This window comes from Erinaceus europaeus, chromosome 2, assembly GCF_950295315.1.
Source record: "Erinaceus europaeus chromosome 2, mEriEur2.1, whole genome shotgun sequence".
Classification (NCBI taxonomy): Eukaryota; Metazoa; Chordata; class Mammalia; order Eulipotyphla; family Erinaceidae; genus Erinaceus; species Erinaceus europaeus.
The window spans coordinates 188,771,481-188,790,994 of NC_080163.1; the positions used below are offsets into that span (position 1 = coordinate 188,771,481).

Below are 19,514 nucleotides of genomic sequence, written 5' to 3' on the forward strand. Positions count from 1 at the left end.
TGCTTCACCGCTTGTGAAGCTATCCCCCTGCAGGCGGGGAGCCAGGGGTTCAAACTGGGATCCTTGCGCTTTGCACCATGTGCACTTCACCAGCTGCGCTACCACCCGGGCCCCTCCTTATGTTTTTTTTTAATTAATTAATTTTTTTGCCAGCAGGGTTGTTGCTGGGGCTTGGTGCTCCTGGTGGCCATTTTTTCCTTTTCTTAAGATTTTATTTAACAAGGCAGAAATTGACAGAAGGAAGACAGAGAGGGAGAGAGAACGAGAGACATCAGCAGACCTGCTTCACGGCTTGTGAAGCACCCCCCTGCAGGTGGGGAGGTGGATTCGAACCCAGGTCCTTCCACATGGTGATATGTGTGCTTAACCAAATGTACCACTGCCTGGCTCCCTTAATGTATTTTTATGCATTAATGAAAAAGAGAGTAGGGAGGGAGAGAGACACAGAGCATTAGTTTGGTACATGTGATGCTGAGGATTGAACTCAAGACCTTGTGGTTGAGAATCCAAAGCTTTATGTGCCACCTCCAGGACTGTTCTAATTTATTTTATTTTAATTTAACTTAATTTACTTTAATTATTGGACAGAGACAAAGAAATTGAGAGGGAAGGAGAAGACAGAGTGAGAGGCAGAAAGAAAAACAGCTGCAGCAGGTGGGGACTGGGGGCTTGAGCCCCGATCCTTTAGCACTGTAACGTGTACTCTACCAGGTACAGGACTGTTCCTTGTATTTCCTGAAGCACTTCACATTTATTTCTCACAGTAGTCCTGTTCTGTAGTCGTCATTACCAGGTAATGGAACTCAGGAGTCAGAGAGGTTAAACATTAGCACACAGGCACACAGCCAGGGCATGGTGGAGCCCGGACTGGGGGCTGAGCAGCCCCAGGGTCCCAGGTGGAGCCGTTCCCTTCCGTGATCCTCCCTCCCAGCAGAAGCTGATCCCAGTTGGAGGAGGCCCTACCATTGCTCCTCCCTTCTGCCTCTTTAAGAGGACATTCGGATGCTTTCTCCAAGTGTGCACAGGACATGCGCGTGTGGCTTTAAGAAGTGGGCTCTAGCTCTCCACGCACCCTTGCTGCTCTGGCCCATCCATTCCAGCAGAAGGCAGAAGGTTCTGGGGCTCCTACATCATGTGGCATCAGGCCCTGTCCCTCCTCTGCTCTAAATCCTCCCAGGGCTCGTACTTCACTGAGTTCAGCCTATGTTTTTCTCTCTCTTTTAAAGTTTTATTTATTCACTTATTTATTTTTATTACCAACAGACTTGTCACTGGGGCTCAGTGCCTACCAGATAGATCCACTGTTCCCAGTGGCCATATTTCCCCCTTATTTATGTATTTATTTATTTGGTGGGGCGGGATAGGACAGAGAGCTATTGAAGAGGGACAGGGAAATACAGAGTGAGAAAAACCTGCAACTTGCTTCTCTGCTTACAAAGTGTCCTCCCTGCAGTTGGGGAACAGGGGCTTGAACCTGGGTCCTTGAGCATGATAATCTGTGCTCTTAATGTGCCATCACCAGGCCCTGCCCATGTTTTTATCCATGGCCCAGGAGACCCCAGATCATCTGCTTCTGTGAGTCCTCTGACCTCACCCACAGCCCTCTCCTGCCTTACTAGCCTCCTTGACATCACACTTAAATACTAATCCCCTGTGCACTCCTACCCCAGGGCCTTTGCATCTGCTGTTTCCTCTTCTTTGAGTATTCTCCCCCACCTCAGAGATCCATGTCACCATCTCCCTTCTATGTCACTATTTTATTTTTCATTTTATGTATTTATTTTGGATAGACAGAAAATTGAGAGAGAGGAGATAGACACCTGCAGCTCTGCTTCACTACTTGTGAAGCTTCCCCCTGCAGGTAGGGACCAGGGGCTTAAACCTGGGTCCTTGCACACTATAACGTGTGCTCTAGCAGATGTGCCACTGCCTGGCCTGCAAATCTTTGTTCAGATGTGTCCTTCTGATGCCCTCTCATCATCCTGTTCAAAATGACATCTCCTTCTTCTTAATTTTTTTTGCCCCTAGGGTTATTGCTGGGGCCCAGTACCTGCACCACGAATCCACTGCTCTTGGAGGCCATTTTTTCCCTTTTGTTACCCTGGTTGTTTTTATTGTTGTTGTGGTTATTATTATCATTGCTATTGATGTCATTGTTGTTGGATAGGACAGAGAGAAATGGAGAGAGGAGGGGAAGACAGCGAGGGGGAGAGAAAGATAGACACCTGCAGACCTGCTTCACTACCTGTGAAGCAACTCCCCTGCAGGTGGGGAGCCGGGGGCTTGAACCGGGATCCTTACGCCGGTCCTTGCACTTTGCACCACCTGCACTTAACCCGCTGTGCTACCGCCCAACCCCCTCCTTTTTTTTTTTTTGCTACTTACTGAGGCCCAGTGCCTGCATGACAACTCAATCATTCTCTGTGGCCATTTCTTCTTCTTCTTTTAAAAATATTTATTTATTTATTTAATATATATTTTTATTTTTATTTATTTTTAATATTTATTTATTCCCTTTTGTTGCCCTTGTTGTCGTTATTATTGTTGTTGTTATTGATGTCGTTGTTGTTGGGTAGGACAGAGAGAAATGGAGAGAGCATGGGAAGACAGACAGGTGGGGAGCTGGGGGCTCGAACTAGGATCCTTACGAAGGTCCTAGCTCTTTGTGCCACCTGCGTTTAACCCGCTGTGCTATACCACCCAACTCCCCAATAAAAATACTTATTTATTATTAGATAAAGACAGAGAGAAATTGAGAGAAAAGGGGGAGACAAAGAGGGAGCGAGAAAGAGAGAAACCTGCCGACCTGCCTCAGTTCTCTTGAAGGGTCCCCCCCTGCAGGTAGGGAGCTGGGTGCTTGAACCACGATCCTTGTGGGGGCCCCTGTGCTTAGGACTATGTGCGCTTAACCAGGTGTGCTACCACCCAGCACCCAGCCATTTACTGTTTTCCCTCTTTTTTATTCCTTATTTATTTATGTATTTTTTTATATTTATTTTCCCTTTTGTTATTACCCTTGTTGTTTTTCATTGTTGGATGTTGTTGATGTTGTCATTGTTAGATAGGACAGAGAAATGGAGACAGGAGGGGGAGACAGAGAGGGGAAGAGAAACACAGATACCGCAGACCTGCTTTACCGCCTGTGAAACAACTCCCCTGCAGGTGGGGAGCCAGGAGTTCAAACTGGGATCCTTCAACCGATCCTTGCGCTTTGCACTACATGCGCTTAACCCACTGCACTACCACCTGACTCCCTCCTCTTTCTCTTGATAGAAACAGAGAGAAGTTGAAAAGAAAGAGGTGAAAGAGGAGAGAAAAATAGAGACATTTGCAGCCCTGCTCCATCACTCATAAAGCTTTCCTCCTGTAGGTGGGGACCTACAGAAGGAAAGAGGCTTGAACCTGGGTCCTTGCACACTATAGTAGGTGGGCTATACTGAGTGCGCTACAGCCTGGCCCTGCTATTAGCTCCTTATTCCTACAGCATAAATTCCACTCAGCCAGGGATCTTAGCTTTGCTCACTTCTTCTAGCGTTTGCCCTTCTTCCGTAGCCAGTCAACAGCATCAGGTTGAGCCTGATGCAAAGTTTCGAGACCTCCTTTGAATCTGGAGAGGTGGCAGTCGTTGACTATGTGGGTCATAGTCTGTCTGTAGCCACAGGGTCCCCAATGCCTATAACCCAGTGCTGGGCATGTACAACATGCTTAGTGAATATTTGTTGAGTGAATAGCTTGAATAGCTTCCCACACTGCAGATGTACCAACTGAGGCACAAGAACCTGAAGCACCAGGGGCAGGTAATGATGCAACTTCTTAAGTACTAAGTGTATAGCCCAGGAGATGGCACTGTGGCTAAAGCATTGGACTTGTAAGCATGAGGTCCTGAGTTCAATTCCTGGCATCACATATGCCAGAGTGATGTTCTGGTTCTCTCCTCTTCCCCTCTCTCTCTTAAACAAATACATTCATTTTTCAAGACATCAAAGTGAAAAACTTTAAAAAATGAATAAATTAATAGGGGCTGGGTGGTGGTGCTCCTGGTTGAGCACACACATTACAGTGCACAAGGACCCAGGTTCAAGCTCAAGCTCCTGATCCCCACCTGTGGGGGGGGGGAGCTTCCCAAGTGAAGCAGGATTGCAGGCGTCTCTCTCCCTATGCTCCCCTCACCTCTCGATTTTGCTCTGTCTATCAAATAAATAAATGAGTAAAATATTAAACAAATAATTAATGCTAGAGCGCCAGGAGATAGCTCACCTTGGGCCTTAACAGCCTTGTGACCCTAGGTTTGACCTATGGCACCACAGCATGGAGGAGCTTCATGGGACTGTGGAACAGTGCTGGTGCTTCTCTTCTGTCTATCTCCCCAATCTAAAGAATTAAAAAACGGGTGGGAGGTAGATAGCATAATGCTTATGCAAACAGACTCTCATGCCTCAGGCTCTGAAGTCCCAGGTTCAATCCCCCATATCACCATACAACAGAACTGAACAGTGCTCTGGTAAAAAATAAATAGGGAGTCAGGCGGTAGGGCAGCGGGTTAAGCGCAGGTGGCACAAAGTGCAAGGACCCGTGGAAGGATCCTGGTTCAGCCCCCGGCTCCCCACCTGCAGGGGAGTCATTTCACAAGCAGTGAAGCAGGTCTGCAGGTGTCTATCTTTCTCCCCCCTCTGTCTTCCCCTCCTCTCTCCATTTCTCTCTGTCCTATCCAACAACGATGACATCAATAACAACAATAATAATAACTACAACACACACACACACACACAAACAAGGGCAACAAAAGGGAATAAATAAATAATAAAAATAAAAAAGGAAATAAAAATCAGTGGGGTTGCATGTGCATGTCCACCCTGGGTGCTAAATCCAAGATGGGAACCAGAGTGCAGGGTGCTTCAGCTCCCAGACGTGCTACCACTGCCCTGTGCTGCCTCACTAAGGCAACGTGCAGGGATACGATACCTCTCCAGCTGGGGCTTTAGTACTGCTCAGGTTTGATTGCAGTGCGTGCTTGCAAGGGGCATGCCTCATCTCTCTGGACCCCAATTCTAGAAGTTGGGAGAAGCCTGAGTCTAAGCTACCTCCAGCCTCCCCCATCCTGCCTCTAAGACCTCCATCACTAAATGCTCATTGGCAGGTGGGAGTAGGTGATGATGAAGCCTAACATAATAAAGACAAAGGGGTAAAGTATGTGCGTGAGCCAGATTCGTGATGGCCAAGATGGCCGGCAGACCACCCCCTTAGATGTGGTGACGTGAGAGGCAGGGACACATGGAGATAGTGACGTGGGCGACTGGCATGATGGCGGTGGGGGTGGCTGCCAAGGCTGAGAGAATCATGAGAGGGAGGTGATGCCACCATGAGAATGATTTGGTGGGGAGGAGATCAAAGTGGATATGGGTGAAGGTGACATGGTTGAGAGCAACAGCACAAGAATAAGCCCTCGGAATTGATAGGCACATCTGTTACAAAGATGCTCTACCCGGCATTTTACAGAAGAGGATGCTGAGATTGCACAGAGGTGTGACGAGCTGGTTAAAGTCACCCAGGGGATTAGCGGTAGAGCCAGGATTCTGAATTCTGGCATGCCCCAAGTGACAGGCTCTAGTAAGGTGGCTGAGTACGTGACAAGTGACATAGGATGACAGGGGTAGGGAGGAAAGAAAAACTGCAAGGCAGGTGTTCCCCTCTGGGGAAACCAGAGCATGAGACAAGATGACTGTCGGGGAGACAAAGGTGACCTGGGAGGGAATAGAGAGATAAAGGATAGAAATGAAAGCGCCCTGCGCAGGTGACATCTAAGGAAATAGTGACAGAAGGCGTGTGAAGGTGACACGGGGTGTGATGACGATTTAGGAGTGAGGAAGACTGCGCAGACAAGAAGCGACGACAGAGATGGGTGCAGGCGACATAAAAGGGTGGTGGGGTAGCTGCGACTTACGGTGGCCACAGGGGCATACAGGGGGGAAAAAAGCAAATTAAGGGATGGGGGTTGATGGTGACAGAAGGGATGTGGCGAGGATTCCACAAGGGGAAGGAACAGCGACATAAAGAGACATAAGGGAAGGGTTGCATTACAGATGGAAAGACAACACAGGGAGGGCGGCCAAGGCGCCACGACCCCAGGTGGCACAATACCTGCGCTCCTCGGTTCCCACTCCGGGCCTGGGCCCGGCGCGCACCTTGCAGTCTGGGGATCTCTCCAGACCTCCCCCCTGCCCCCTCCCCAACCCACGCGCAGGCGCACTCCGGCGGGACTGCGGACCCGCGTGGGGGCTAGGCCTGGGCTTTGCTCATTGGCTGTGCTCCTCGCTAGCGCGGGGCGGAGCAAAACGGCTGGGAGACTAGCGAGTCAATGGTGGCCGACTCAGAGAGGGCTAGAGCGGCCGGTGGCCGCCGGGTCAGTCCGACTTCCGGTGGCGAGGAGGGAGATTCCGGGGCGGGCCGCCAGGCCGAGGGAGGAGGGTCTGACAGTTGGCGCCGCCGAAAGGGAGGGCGGGCTGCGCGAGTGGGCGCGGGCCCGCGGGCCAGGTGAGGCGCGGGAGGCCCGGCGAGGGGAGGCCAGGCCCGGTGCGGTGGGGATGGGTGATGTCCGGGACGCGGGAGTTGCATACCTAGCGTTGCTGTGCCGCCCGGGAGAAGCGCCCTCTTTTCTCTGAACCTTAGTTTCCGCCTCTGTAGAATGGGGGGTCTGCACCCCGGTGTAGCGCCGCCCCCGCGGGCTAGTGCACGGCGGGACCCGGGCCCAGCGCCCCGCTCGCCCCTGCACTGTTGTTCCTGTCGGGGGTGGGCTCTGAGCCTGGCGTGGGGAGCTGGACGGTCCTCGGACTCAGTGGTCCGCCCCACTCCGAACCCAGTTTTCCGAGCAGCCCTCCGTGTCACAGAGCCGCTGTGAGCATGGTGCTGACAGGTGCACGGAAGCCCTCGGCGTGGGGAGCTGGACACAGAGCTGGGGAAGCCTCGGGAGGGTGGCGGCTGCAATGGTGATGGTGCGGTACGGGGAGCTACATACCGGGCGGGAGCCAGCCCAGGGGCAGCAGCCGGGGAAACTTGGAATCTCAAGAGCCGGCCCAATCACTGTGCTGCTGCTCGGTTTTTGACCAAAGCTGCCAAGTCCTCGTGCTTTAAAAGGGTTTTCTCCTCCTTTAAAACCACTGGTGCTTTTTTCCTCCAGTCACTGCTGGGGGTGGGGGGAGTGTTGCTGCCCTAATGGAGAACTAGCATTTCTGGCTGTTGGGACATCGAGTTGGGATAGATAGCATAATGGTTATGCAGACAGACTCTCATGCCTGAGGTTCTGAAGTCTCAGGTTCAGTCCCTACCACCACCACCATAAGCCTGAGTTAATCAGTGTTGTGGTTAAAAAATAATAACAATAATGAAAGAAAATGAAAAACTTAACCTGACATACAGTGGGAGCAGAACAGTCTGTTAAGTTCTAAAAATAATTGAAAGAGGATCGAAAAGGAATAATTTATGCTATGTGATCACATGGGCCTTGCATACAACTATAGCTCACCTTAGGTCAGTGACTGGCTTGTGCTTCCATTATATCACTGAAGATTTATAAAATATATATATATATATATATATATATATCACTTTTTTTTTTTTTTACTATTTATTTATTACTGGATTGAGACAGAAACTGAGAGGTGCGCTTTGCCCCTGCAGGTGGGGACCAGGGGCTTAAACCTGCATCCTTGCACACTGTGATGTGTGTGCTTAACCAGGTGCGCCATTAGTGGCCCCAGATTTATAAATTTTATTTAATGTGTACTTACGTGACACCTAATGTCTGCTGAGCATTGTTCTCAGGGCAGGGCATATTGTTTGTCAACTCATTTAGTTCCTCTAACAACTTTCAGAATAGATATTTCTATCATTCTTTTTATTTATTATATTTTAGATAGAGATAAAAGAGAGGCAAGTGAGAGAGAGAGAGAGAGAGAGAGATGGAGAGAGGCAAACACCACAACACTGAAGCTTCCTTCTATCATTCTTTTGAGACCGGGATACTGCTCAGGTCTGGTTAAACCAGTGGTGGACCTGGGGGTGGAGCCAGGGACCTTGGTGCCTCAAGCATGAGAGTCTTTATGCATAATCGTTGTACTCTCTGCAGATCTTTCTCATTCATTTTTAAAAAAGACTTATTCATTGATTTATTTATGAGAGGGAGAGGAAGAGGGAGCTAGAGTATCACTCTGGCACGTGTGATGCTGGCGATTGAATTTGGGATTGAACTCTTGCTTGAGTCCCAGTACTTTATACACTTAGCCATATCCCAGGGCTTGATACTTCTTTTTTTTTTAATATTTATTTATTCATTTTCCCTTTTTGTTGCCCTTGTTTCTATTGTTGTAGTTATTATTATTGTTGTTACTGATGTCATTGCTGGATGGAACAGAGAGAAGTGGAGAGAGGAGGGGAAGACAGAGAGGGGGAGAGATAGACACCTGCAGACTTGCTTCACTGCTTGTGAAGCAACTCCCCTGCAGGTGGGGAGCCCGGGGCTTGAACTGGGATCCTTGTGCTGGTCCTTGTGCTTTGCGCCAGGTACGCTTAACCCACTGTGCTACCGCCCGACCCCCCCCCCCCTTTTGTTTTAAGATTTTTTTTATTTATGAGAAAGGAGGAAAGATGGAGAGAGAAAGAACCAGACGTCACTCTGGCACATGTGCTGCCGGGGATCGAACTAGGGACCTCATGCTTGAGAGTCCAGAGCTTCATCACTGTGCTACCTCCTGGACCACAGGGCTTGATACTTCTGTCATTTTTTATTTTATACTTGAGGAAAGTGAGGTCCAGAAGGACTAAGTCACTGGCCCCAGAGTCAGGATTAGGGATTTGTGAAATTGGGACTTGGATCTAAATCTTCAAAAGAATTAGACCAAATAGGGACTTTAGTACGTAGTCATGATGTGACTTGTGGGTGCTGCCATTTTTCTACTGTATTACCATTTTAACTGTTCAGAAAGCCAGTGCTGGGGAGGAGCTTTTAATGGAGAGAGGAAATAGTACCCCGTGGGGCTTCTGCAGCTGGAGGACAGCTGGAGGACAGGACACCAGTACCCTGAAGCGCCTGGTAAGCAGTCTCTGAGGCCTTGCGGAGATACACACCTTAGTGCCCGGATCACAGGGATCCTTCCACCAGAGTTCATGTCACTGTAACCATGGCACTGACTTGGGCTCAGGTCTAGCCCTGCAGGGCCTTGCTGTGTGGCCTTGAACCTGTTGTTCTCATCTGTAACCTAGAGGCTGATTTTACTTTCTCCCTGGCTAGTTGTGAGAAGCCACTCAGATTTGTCTCTGCTCCGTGCCTGGTCTATAAACATTCAACAGGAGTTGTTGTGTGGGCTCTGGAATCAAGGAAAACTTGTTTTTGAATCCCCGTAGAGCTTAGAGCTACATACTAAATGTGACATCTGACATATGACTGCACCTCAGTGAGTCTCTTCCACCCCCCCCCATCAGTTAAAATAGGACTAATAATAGTCCTCTCACTCATGAGGCGGTTGTAAGATGTCGGATTGCTGTCTTGGTGCATAGTGGTCAGAATGTGAGATGTTGAGGTTTGGCCTGACACCCTGGAGCACCCTCCCCACCGGCCCTGCTCAGGACGGGCCCTGGGTGTGTTGTCTTCATCCAGCAATAAAATGCAGAAGAGAAAGTGGACTTTGGGGATTCAAGTTCAGAGTAGCATGATCATCTGTGGTTATGTGAACGATGCAGAAGCAAGAGAAGAGCAGGGAGAAACTTTGCTGGGGGAGAGGACAGAGCCTTCCATGCTGGGCCTCAGGGAGACTTGGGGGGCCTGAGAGATAAGAACCCACACTAGCAGAGGAATGTTGTGCACTAGGCATGGTCTTGAGTGCTTTATACATAAAAACTCATCCCATCCTCAGGCTGGTCCCCTAAGCTGAGTCACATTTGTGTTATCCCAGCTTACAGATGGGGTCTTTGAAACCCAGATGGTGAAGTACTCGGCCCAGGCCACACAGCTAGTAGGTGGTAGAGCCAGATTTGAACCCTGCAGTCTGGTTCCAAGGTCTCTGTCCTTAGGCCATGAAAGTGGTGAGTGAGGTGGGGGTATTGTGTGTGTGTGTGTGTGTGTGAGAGAGAGAGAGAGACAGACAGACAGACAGACAGACAGAGGCAGATGGGAAAGAGAAAAGTGGGCCTTCTGCATCCTGGAGGACTGGGGAGAGGACTCAGGGTCAGGGGTACAAGTATGGAGATGGGCTGCATATAGCTACTCTTCCTCCTCTTCCTTCTCCTTCTCCACCTCCAGATCACTGATCAGCTTTGGCTAATGGTGGTGCAGGGGACTGAACCTGGGGTGAAAGTCTGTTGCATTACTGTTGGCACTATCTTCTAGGCCCTAAATATCATTTTACAGAGGTCTGCCATGATCACTTGATGGAGAATTGGAGTTCCCCCACCCCCTTGCCAGTACCCTGTTTTCCTCAGGACGCTAAATGCTTTCAGATGCATCCTATCTTTAACTCTATTGCTTATTTACTCTCTTTTTAAATTTTATTTTATTATCTTTATTTATTGGTTAGAGACAGTCAGAAATCAAGAGGGAAGAGGGCGATGGAGAAGGAGAGAGACACCTGCAGCCCTGCTTCACTGCTCTCAGAGCTTCCCCCTTGTGCATTGTAACGTGTGCTCAACCAGGTGTGCATCCCCGCAGACCCCCCTCCCCATGCGCTCACCCCTTAGATACCAAGTTCCCTGATTTTGTTCACCTTGGAATCTCTCTCTTTTTATATTATTTATTTATTTATTTATTTATTATTGGATAGAGACAGAGAGAAATTGAGAGGAGAGGGAGAGGCAGAATCTGCAGCCCGGTTTCACCACTCATGACGCTTTCTACCGGCAGGTGGGGAGCAGGGACTTGAACCTGGGTCTTTGTGCACTGTAATGTGAGCACTTAACCATGGGCGCTGCTACCCAGCCCTGCCCCTTGGAATCTCTTTTTAAATAATTATTTATTCCGTTTTGTTGCCCTTGTTTTATTGTTGTAGTTATTAATGTTGTTGTTGGATAGGACAGAAAGAAATGGAGAGAGGAGGGGAAGACAGAGAAGGGGAGAAGAAGATAGACACCTGCAGACCTGCTTCACCGATTGTGAAGCAACTCCCCTGGAGCTCAAACCGGGATCCTTATTCTGGTCCTTGTGCTTTGTGCCACGTGCGCTTAACCCTCTGTGCTACCACCTGACCCCCATGAAGTGTTTTTTCAACTGGATGAATTAATGGAATTTGTGGTTAAAAGCAAAGGCTATCTTTTTTTTTTTTAAAAAGATTTTATTTTAATATTTTTTAAAAAAGATTTTATTCATGAGAAAGATAGGAGAGAGAAAGAACCAGACATCACTCTGGCACATGTGCTGCCGGGGATCGAACTCAGGACCTCATGCTTGAGAGTCCAAAGCCTTATCACTGCGCCATCTCCCGGACCACATATCTTTTTTTGTCTTTCTTTCCTTCCCTCCCTCCCTCCTTTCTTTCTCTCTCCTTCTTTCTTCCTTCCTTTCTTTCTCAGTTTCTTTCTTTCTTTCTCAATTTCTTTCTTTCTTCTCTTCCAGTCAGACCTTTGAGGTGTTGGGAATAGAGCTGTGGACACTTGCTGTCCCTGGGCTTTGTCCCCAGCAGAAGTGATAGTAGAAGTGGCAGCTCTGTCCCAGCCTCACTCCTTACCAGCTGCTTCAGGCTATTCCTGGGTGGTGAACCCCTAGCCCTGGAACTCTTCCCCTGGCTGCCAGCAACAGGCGGTGAGAGAGGACGTCACTCACAGCCACGGCTGCTCAGCGGAACTCTCCCCTCTTGTCTTCCAGGCTCCAGGGAGCAGCACCAAGACCCGCAGGACAATGGTCTCAGTGACTATGGGTGAGTCTGCCTGTCCTCCTTGCTTTCAGGGGGCCCCTCTCCCCATCGCCCTTTTTGAGGTCTGGCCTTCGGTGGGGGGGGGGCAGGCTGGAGAGCCATGGCGCCAGAGCCTGGTGACTGGCAGCGGCAGCTGTGCTCTGAGGCTCGTGGGGGCAGGGCAGAGACTTCATGAGTCCGGAACACCACTTCTCTGTCTTGGCCTCCTGACAGCAAGGTCTCCCTGTAAAGAATTTAGATTATGAAGGCTAGCGGATCACCCACTCAGCCTCTCAGAGCCTTGGTTTTCTCACCTGTAAAATGCTAAAATTAGGGAGTCCGTGGTAGCGCAGCGGGTTAAGCACACGTGGTACAAAACACAAGGCTCAAGGATCCTGGTTCGAGCTCCCAGCTCCCCATCTGCAGGGGGGTCGGTTCACAGGCGGTGATGCAGATCTGCAAGTGTCTCTCTTTCTCTCCCCCGCCCCCCCCCCCGTCTTCCCTTCCTCTCTCCATTTCTCTCTATCTTATTTAACAATGACGACATCAATAACAACAACAATAACTACAGCAACAATGAAAAACATGGGCAACAAAAGGGAAAATAAATAAATATTTTAAAATGTTAAAATGATACTTCCTACATCCCTGTAATGATTAATATTACTGCAACTTGAGTATGAAAAAGATTAATAAAATCTTGGACATGTTTCTCAGCTAATCCCACAAGCCATATAATCATATTCTCCTTATGCGCTATACTTTGGAGTTATCAAAACACAGGGACTCATAACCCTTGGTGGGGGAGCATGGTGGATAAATCACTGGACTTTGAAGTGCAAGGTCCCAGGTTCAGTCCCTGATATCACATGTGCCAGAGTGATGCTGTAGTTCTCTCTCACTCCTCTTTTCTCTCTCATAATTTCCCCCCTTACCAGTACACTGCTCAGCTCTGGCTTATTGATGGTGCTGTGGATTGAACCCCACTGGGGCCTTTGGTGCCTCAGGTATGAAAGTCTTTGCAGAACCATTATTCTGCCCCTCTCCCCAGTTCAAGTAAATAAATGTAAAAGAAAGAAAGAGCTCATACACACAGTTTTATTTATTTTAGGTTCTGTAATATAGGAAAATAGACAAAATATTTGTGTAGTGACAAGAGTAATTAAAAAAAGCAAACATGGGAGTCGGGCGATAGCACAGTGGGTTAAGCGCAGGTGGCACAAAGCGCAAGGAATTCCGGTTCGAGCCCCCGGCTCCCCAGCTGGAGGGGTCACTTCACAGGCATTGAAGCAGGTCTGCAGGTGTCTGTCTTTCTCTCCCCCTCTTTGTCTTCCCCTCCTCTCTCCATTTCTCTCTGTCCTATCCAACAACGACAACATCAGTAACAACTACAATAATAACTACAACAATAATAAAAAACAAGGGCAACAAAGGGGAAAATAAATAAATAATAAAAAAAAAAAAAGAAAGACAGCAACTGTGCTCAGGGGCAGATATTAGCGGCCAGAAAAGGAAGGGGGAATAGAGACTGGATATGCTTAATGTTTAATTAATTTCTTCGTCTAGGTGCTGGTGATAAGTGTGTTTAGTCTATGAAAACCTATCAATAAAGAAAGAAAGAAAACCTACCAAATTCTCTTCTTTTTCAAGATTTATTTATTTATGAGAGAACCAGAGCATTAGTCTGGCATACATACTGCTAGGGATTAAGTTTGGGACCTTGTCTTTTTTTTTTTTTTTCTTGCCTCCAGGGTTATCGCTGGGGCTCAGTGCCCGCACTTCAAATCCACTGCTCTTGGAGGCCATTTTTTCCATTTTGTTGCCCTTATTGTTATTGCTATTTTTGTTGTTGGATAGGACAGAGAGAAATCAAGAGAGGAGGGAAAGACAGAGGCAGAGAGAAAGATAGACACCTGCAGACTTGCTTTGCCACTTGCAAAGCGACTCCCCTGAAGATGGGGAGCCAGGGGCCGGAACCAGAATTCTTATGCTGATCCTTGCGCTTTGCGCCATGTGCACTTAACCAACTGTGCTACCCACCCGGCCTGGGAGCCTTGTTTCACAAAAACTTGTTTTTGAAAACCAACCTCCAGGGACTGGGTGGTGTGGTACCATGCACAAGGACCTGGGTTCAAGCCCCTAGTCTCCACCTGCGGGGGAGCTTCGCAGTTGATGAATTCGAATCAGTACTGCAGATCTGTGTGCTCCCCTTTCTCTTTTTCTTTTTTTCCTATTGCCACCAGGGTTATAGCTGGGACTTGATTGATGCTAGTGTTATGAAACCACCACTCCTCAGTGGCCAGTTTTTCCTGTTTTTTTTTTTTTTTTTTTTTTTGTCTCCAGGGGTGTCGCTGGGGCTGGGTGCCTACACTGTGAATCCACTGCTCCCAGCAGCCATCTTTTTTCCATTATTATTGTTGCTGCTGTAGTTGTTGGATAGGACAGAGACAAATGGAGAGAGGAGGATAAGACAGTGAGGGGGAGAGAAAGATACCTGCAGACCTGCTTCACCACTTGTGAAGCGACCCCCTTGCAGGTGGGAAGCCAGGAGCTCGAACTAGGATCATTTCAGTCTTTGTGCTTCACACTGTGCACTTAACCTGGTGTACTATCGCCTGGCCCTCTTTTCCCTGTCTCCCCCCTCTATTATTCTTGATAGGAAAGAGAGAAATTGAGAGGGGAGGGAAGACAGAGAGACAGAAAGATAGATACTTGTAGATCTGCTTTACTGCTTGTGAAGCACTTCCCTGCCAGTAGGGAGTGGGGGCTCCAACCTGGGTCCTTGAACATGGTAACGTGTGCTTAACTGGGTGTGCCACCACCTAGCCCCCCCCCCCTCCCTTTCTATCTCCTCCTTCCCTTTCCATTTCTGTCTCTACACAATAAGTATGTGTGTGTGTGTGTGTGTGTGTGTGTTTGTATACATAAAACATTTTATAATTAAAAGTAAAGTGTCACTCAGGCATAGGAGACAACATAATGGTTAGCCTTTCATGCCTGAGGCTCTGAGGTGCTTAGTTCAGTCCCCAGTACCACCAGAAGCCAGAGCTGAGCAGTGCTTGTCTCCCTGTGTTGTATATAGTAACGTGCCACACCTCATTGATTCCCAAACATATAGTGTTGCCCAACTGAGCATTCGGAAATGAGCTACCTCTAACAGCTGGCTGTGTGATGGTGTAATTGGCAGTGCGTTTTTCTCTTCAGCAGGATATGACATGATGTTGATGGCAGAATGTGTGGTTCCTTTAACAGTCCCTTGGCTTTGCCTCCGACAGCTAGCTACCCCCAGACATGTGTGGGGCTCCCCCAACCTCTTACTTGAGATATAGTTAATTCACTTATTTAAAGTATACAGCCTAGTGTTTTTGTTTTTTAATATTTATGAGAACAAGGGAAGGGAGAGAGAACCAGAGTAACAGTCTGGCTCATGTAGTGCCGGGGATCAAGCTCATAACCTCATGCTTGAGAGGCCAATGCTTTATCCAGTGCACTACCTCCTGGTTGCAGATTTTTTTTTTCCCCCTTTTTGTCACCAGAGTTATGGCTGTGGTTTGGTGCCTACACAACAAATTCACTGTTCCCAGTGACCGTCTTTCCTTTTGTTTTTTAATTTTATTTATTTATTTATTATATTTATTTATTCCCTTTTGTTGCCCTTGTTGTTTTATTGTTGTAGTTATTATTGTTGTTATCTTATTTTTTATAGAGACAGAATAATTAGAGGGAAGATAGAGAGGACGAGAGATACCTACAGCATTGCTTCACTGTTCATGAAGTCACCCCCTCCCCTACAGTTGAGGAACAGAGGCTTAAACTGGGTTCTCACTCTTTTTTTTTTTAATATTTATTCCCCCTTTGTTGCCCTTGCTGTTTTATTGTTCTAGTTATTACTGTCGTCGTTGTTGGATAGGACAGAGAGAAATGGAGAAAGGAGGGGAAGACAGAGGGGGAGAGAAAGATAGACACCTGCAGACCTGCTTCACCGCTTGTGAAGTGACTCCCCTGCAAGTGGGGAGCCAGTGGCTCGAACCAGGATCCTTACACCGGTCCTTGCGCTTTGCACCACGTATGCTTAACCCGCTGTGCTACCGCCCGACTCCTGGGTCCTCACTTTTAGTAATCATTGAACTCTTTGAGTGTGTCACCTGTCAGACCCTGGGTTGTAAATTTTATTCACTTAGTAACACACAATACAGAGGGAAGTCACACTGTGGATAAAGCACTAGACCCTCGAACATGAGGTTGTAAGTTCGATCCTGGCATTGCATGTGCCGGAAAGATGCTCTGGACCCCCACCCCCATATTAATATTTAAATAAAGATCTTAGAATAATTACATGAATGAAATAATATTAGGGGGAGAGAAAGACACCTGCAGACCTGCTTCAATGCTTATGAAGCGACTCCCCTGCAGGTGGGAAGCTGGGTGCTCAAACCGGTATCCTTACGCCTGGTCCTTGCACTTTATGCTAAGTGCGCTTAACCCATTGTACTACAGCCCAACTCCCCCTTTTTAATTTTTAAAGTAGAGACAGATCAGCAGAGTGAAAGAGACCACAGCACAGAAGCCTCCTTCAGTGCTTCAGGGCCCAGGCTTGGACCTAGGTTGTGTGCTTGGCAAAACAGCACACTGAGTGAGCTATCTCACCAGCCCACAGGAGAGTCTTCCCCTGAGACTCTGGAGGGCTTCCTGCATGGGGCCTGGCCTGTCATGCAGGTTTCATTTGTGGCTGCTGCTGCCACTGTGGTTTTGATGCTGCCCTTGGCTGAGGAGGATGATGGGAATAATGAGTTCTGTCCACACCCCAGCCACTTCTGAATGGATCCAGTTCTTTCGGGAAGCCGGCATTCCTCCAGGACCTGCTGTCAATTACGCCGTGATGTTTGTGGATAATAGGTAAGAGGGCCAAGGGTCAGGGCTGAACCTGGGGTGAGACGTGTGTGTGTGTGTGTGTGTGGGGGGGGGGTCTGACCCACTGTGGCCTCACCACTAACTGTCCCCTGCAGGATTCAGAAAAGCATGCTGTTGGATCTCAACAAGGAAATCATGAATGAGCTGGGCGTGACAGTGGTCGGTGACATCATTGCCATCCTCAAGCATGCCAAGGTGGTGCACCGCCAGGTGGGTGTTCTGTCTGGCCCCTTGGGCTTGGGGATGAGGATGGAGGAATAAGAGACTTAGAAGCCACAGCAGGCAGACTGGGTTCCAAGGCTGGTCCCATTTGCTGTGTGTGGCATTGGGCAGATGGCCTAACCTCTCTGAGCCTCACATTTGCCCCCTGGAGAATGAAGCTAGACTAACCTATTTTGCAGGGTGGCTGTAGGGATTCAGGTACATTAAGAATTAAACTGGTATAGCATGATCAGTAGGGACTCAGTAAAGGCTCTCTGTAATTACTGCTAACTACTTCTCCTTTTCCTCATGATTGTTTTCAGTACCAGAACTCTTTGCTGTCCCTAACACAACAGTTCCTATGTGGGACCAGGTGGTGACTTAGCCAACAGCATGCCTATTCCATTCTTTTTCATTTTCTTTATACTCGATAAGTCAGAGAGAAAATGGGGGTGGGGGGAGGATAGCAAGGGGAGAGACAAAGAGTGCTGTGGAGATAACATAATGGTTCTGTGAAAGCCTTTCATGCCTGAGGCACCAAAGGTCCCAGATTCAGTCTCTAGCACCACTCATAAAATCCTCCTGCAGGTGGGGACCAAGGGCTGGAATCTGCGTCCTGACGCATAGTAATGTGCGCATTCCACCAAGTCACCACCGCCTGGCCCCCACCTGCTCCATTCTTTTTTTTTTTTTATTTCCTTTTTTATAAATATCTATTTATTTATTTCCTTTTGTTGCCCTTGTTGTTTTATTATTATAGTTATTATTGTTGTTATTGATGTTGTCATTGTTGGATAGGACAGAGAGAAATGGAGGGAAGAGGGGAAGACAGAGAGGGAGAGAGAAAGATAGACACCTACAGACCTGCTTCACCGCTTTTGAAGAGACTCCCCTGCAGGTGGGGAGCTGGGGGCTCGAACCCGGATCTTTACGCCGGTCCTTGCTCTTTGCGCCACGTGTGCTTAACCTGCTGCACTACCGACCAACTCCCTTTAACTTCTTTTATTATCTTTACTTATTGGATAGAGACAGCCAGAAACCAAGATCAAAGGGGGCAGTAGAGAGGGAGAGAGACAGACACCTGCAGCCCTGCTTCACCATTTGCAAAGATTTACCCCCTGCAGGTGGGGACCGAGGGCTTGAACCCAAATCCTCGTGCATTGTAACATTTGTGCCGAACCAGGTGTGTCACCACCCAGCCCCCTACCTGTTCCATTTTTTAAAAATTACTTTTATTTATTTATTGGATATAGACTGAAATTGAGAGGGAAGAGACGGATAGAGAGGGTGAGAGACAGAGAGATACCTGTAGCACTTCTTCGCTACTTATGAAGCTTTCCCCCTGCAGATGGGGACTGGGGCTCAAACCTGGGTCCCTGTGCATTATAACAGGTGCGCTCAACCAGGTGCTCCACCATCTGGCCCACCTGTTCCATTCCTAATATAATTTTTTGTCATTACTGGGACTTCCCTGTTCCAAGGTGACTTTTCCAGTTAGAAGGAGATAGACACCGTAGCACCAAAGCTTGCCCCAGTGCTGTAGGCGCTAGCCTCAAACTTAGGTCAAGGAGGCACCTTCTCAAGTGAGTGATCTTGCTGGCCAGCCCATTCCGTTCTCGGTGCCTTCACTTGACAGTGGTTTTGGGTGCCTGACTTAACATCGTTGACTCTCTAAGCTGGGTTTTCGTGCCCACTCCCTGCATAGGCCATCTGCCACATAGCATGTATGCTACTGAACCTGGCCTGGAGTAACTGCTTGGCATGTTTGGATAGCTGATGGCCCTATTGCCAGTCTTTATATACTTTTTATGTTAGAGTCTCTTTCTTTTTTTTTTTTTTTTTTAATTTCTTTATTGGGGAATTAATGTTTTACATTAACAGTAAATACAATAGTTTGTACATGCATAAGTATGTTAGAGTTTCTGTTATACACATATATGTAAATAACATGTATATTGTACCTGTATTATAGTTATGCATGAATGTGCATGTTACACACACACATATTATATATAACAGGGTTCATTACCAGTCATCCATATGTATACAGTGTAATCTATACATGTGTACTATATGCATCGTAATATGTAACAATACACATACATTTTCAGTGTAAAAATAGATTATATAGCATGTACAAACTATTGTATTTACTGTTGAATGTAAAACATTAATTCCCCAATAAAGAAATTAAAAAAAATAGATTATATAATGCAGGCACACAGACACAGAGACCATTTTTATATACTGATTTCGTCATTTATTCTTCACCCCACTTGATTTGGAAGAAAACATGCTTCAGGCCTATGCTCTCCAGCTCTGTTTTCCCAGAGGCCAGCTGCTGGGGTCTTGTGCCTTGTTTTGGTTTGGTTTTAGAGACAGAGAGGTAGAGAGTGAAAGAGGCCATTAGCACCAGAGCTTCCTTAAGTGTGGTGAGGGTCAGACTTGAACCTGGGTTTCACACTATCCAAGTGAGATATGTTGCCAGCCTGATCTTCTTGTCTTTTTTATTTTTTTTCCCCAGTTACC

The 19,514-nt window shown here is 47.7% G+C and overlaps 2 protein-coding genes across 7 annotated transcripts in view; one reads left to right on the forward strand and one right to left on the reverse strand.

The window, feature by feature from the left end:
* PLD3 (phospholipase D family member 3) overlaps nt 1–6,250 on the reverse strand; it is a 31,120-nt gene extending 24,870 nt beyond the window's left edge. Inside the window, exons 1-2 of one of the 2 annotated variants that reach the window (XM_060185976.1) lie at nt 6,139–6,240; nt 4,258–4,371 (exon numbers count right to left, since the gene is read on the reverse strand). The gene's annotated coding sequence lies outside the window, so the exon portion shown is untranslated. Of the gene's footprint in view, nt 1–4,257; nt 4,372–6,138 lie in introns of both variants that reach the window. The other variant, XM_007536710.3, reaches the window with a different exon arrangement.
* A 147-nt stretch (nt 6,251–6,397) lies between these two features.
* Nucleotides 6,398–19,514, forward strand: part of C2H19orf47 (chromosome 2 C19orf47 homolog) — a 31,424-nt gene continuing 18,307 nt past the window's right edge. For 2 of the 5 annotated variants that reach the window (XM_060185981.1, XM_060185983.1), the window contains exons 1-5: nt 6,406–6,531; nt 9,945–10,074; nt 11,846–11,897; nt 16,682–16,769; nt 16,880–16,994. In XM_060185981.1, coding sequence (XP_060041964.1) covers nt 10,066–10,074; nt 11,846–11,897; nt 16,682–16,769; nt 16,880–16,994 — 264 coding nt within the window. In that variant the 5' untranslated portion in view covers nt 6,406–6,531; nt 9,945–10,065. Of the gene's footprint in view, nt 6,532–9,944; nt 10,075–11,845; nt 11,898–16,681; nt 16,770–16,879; nt 16,995–19,514 lie in introns of all 5 variants that reach the window. The other 3 variants (XM_060185985.1, XM_060185986.1, XM_060185984.1) reach the window with 2 other exon arrangements.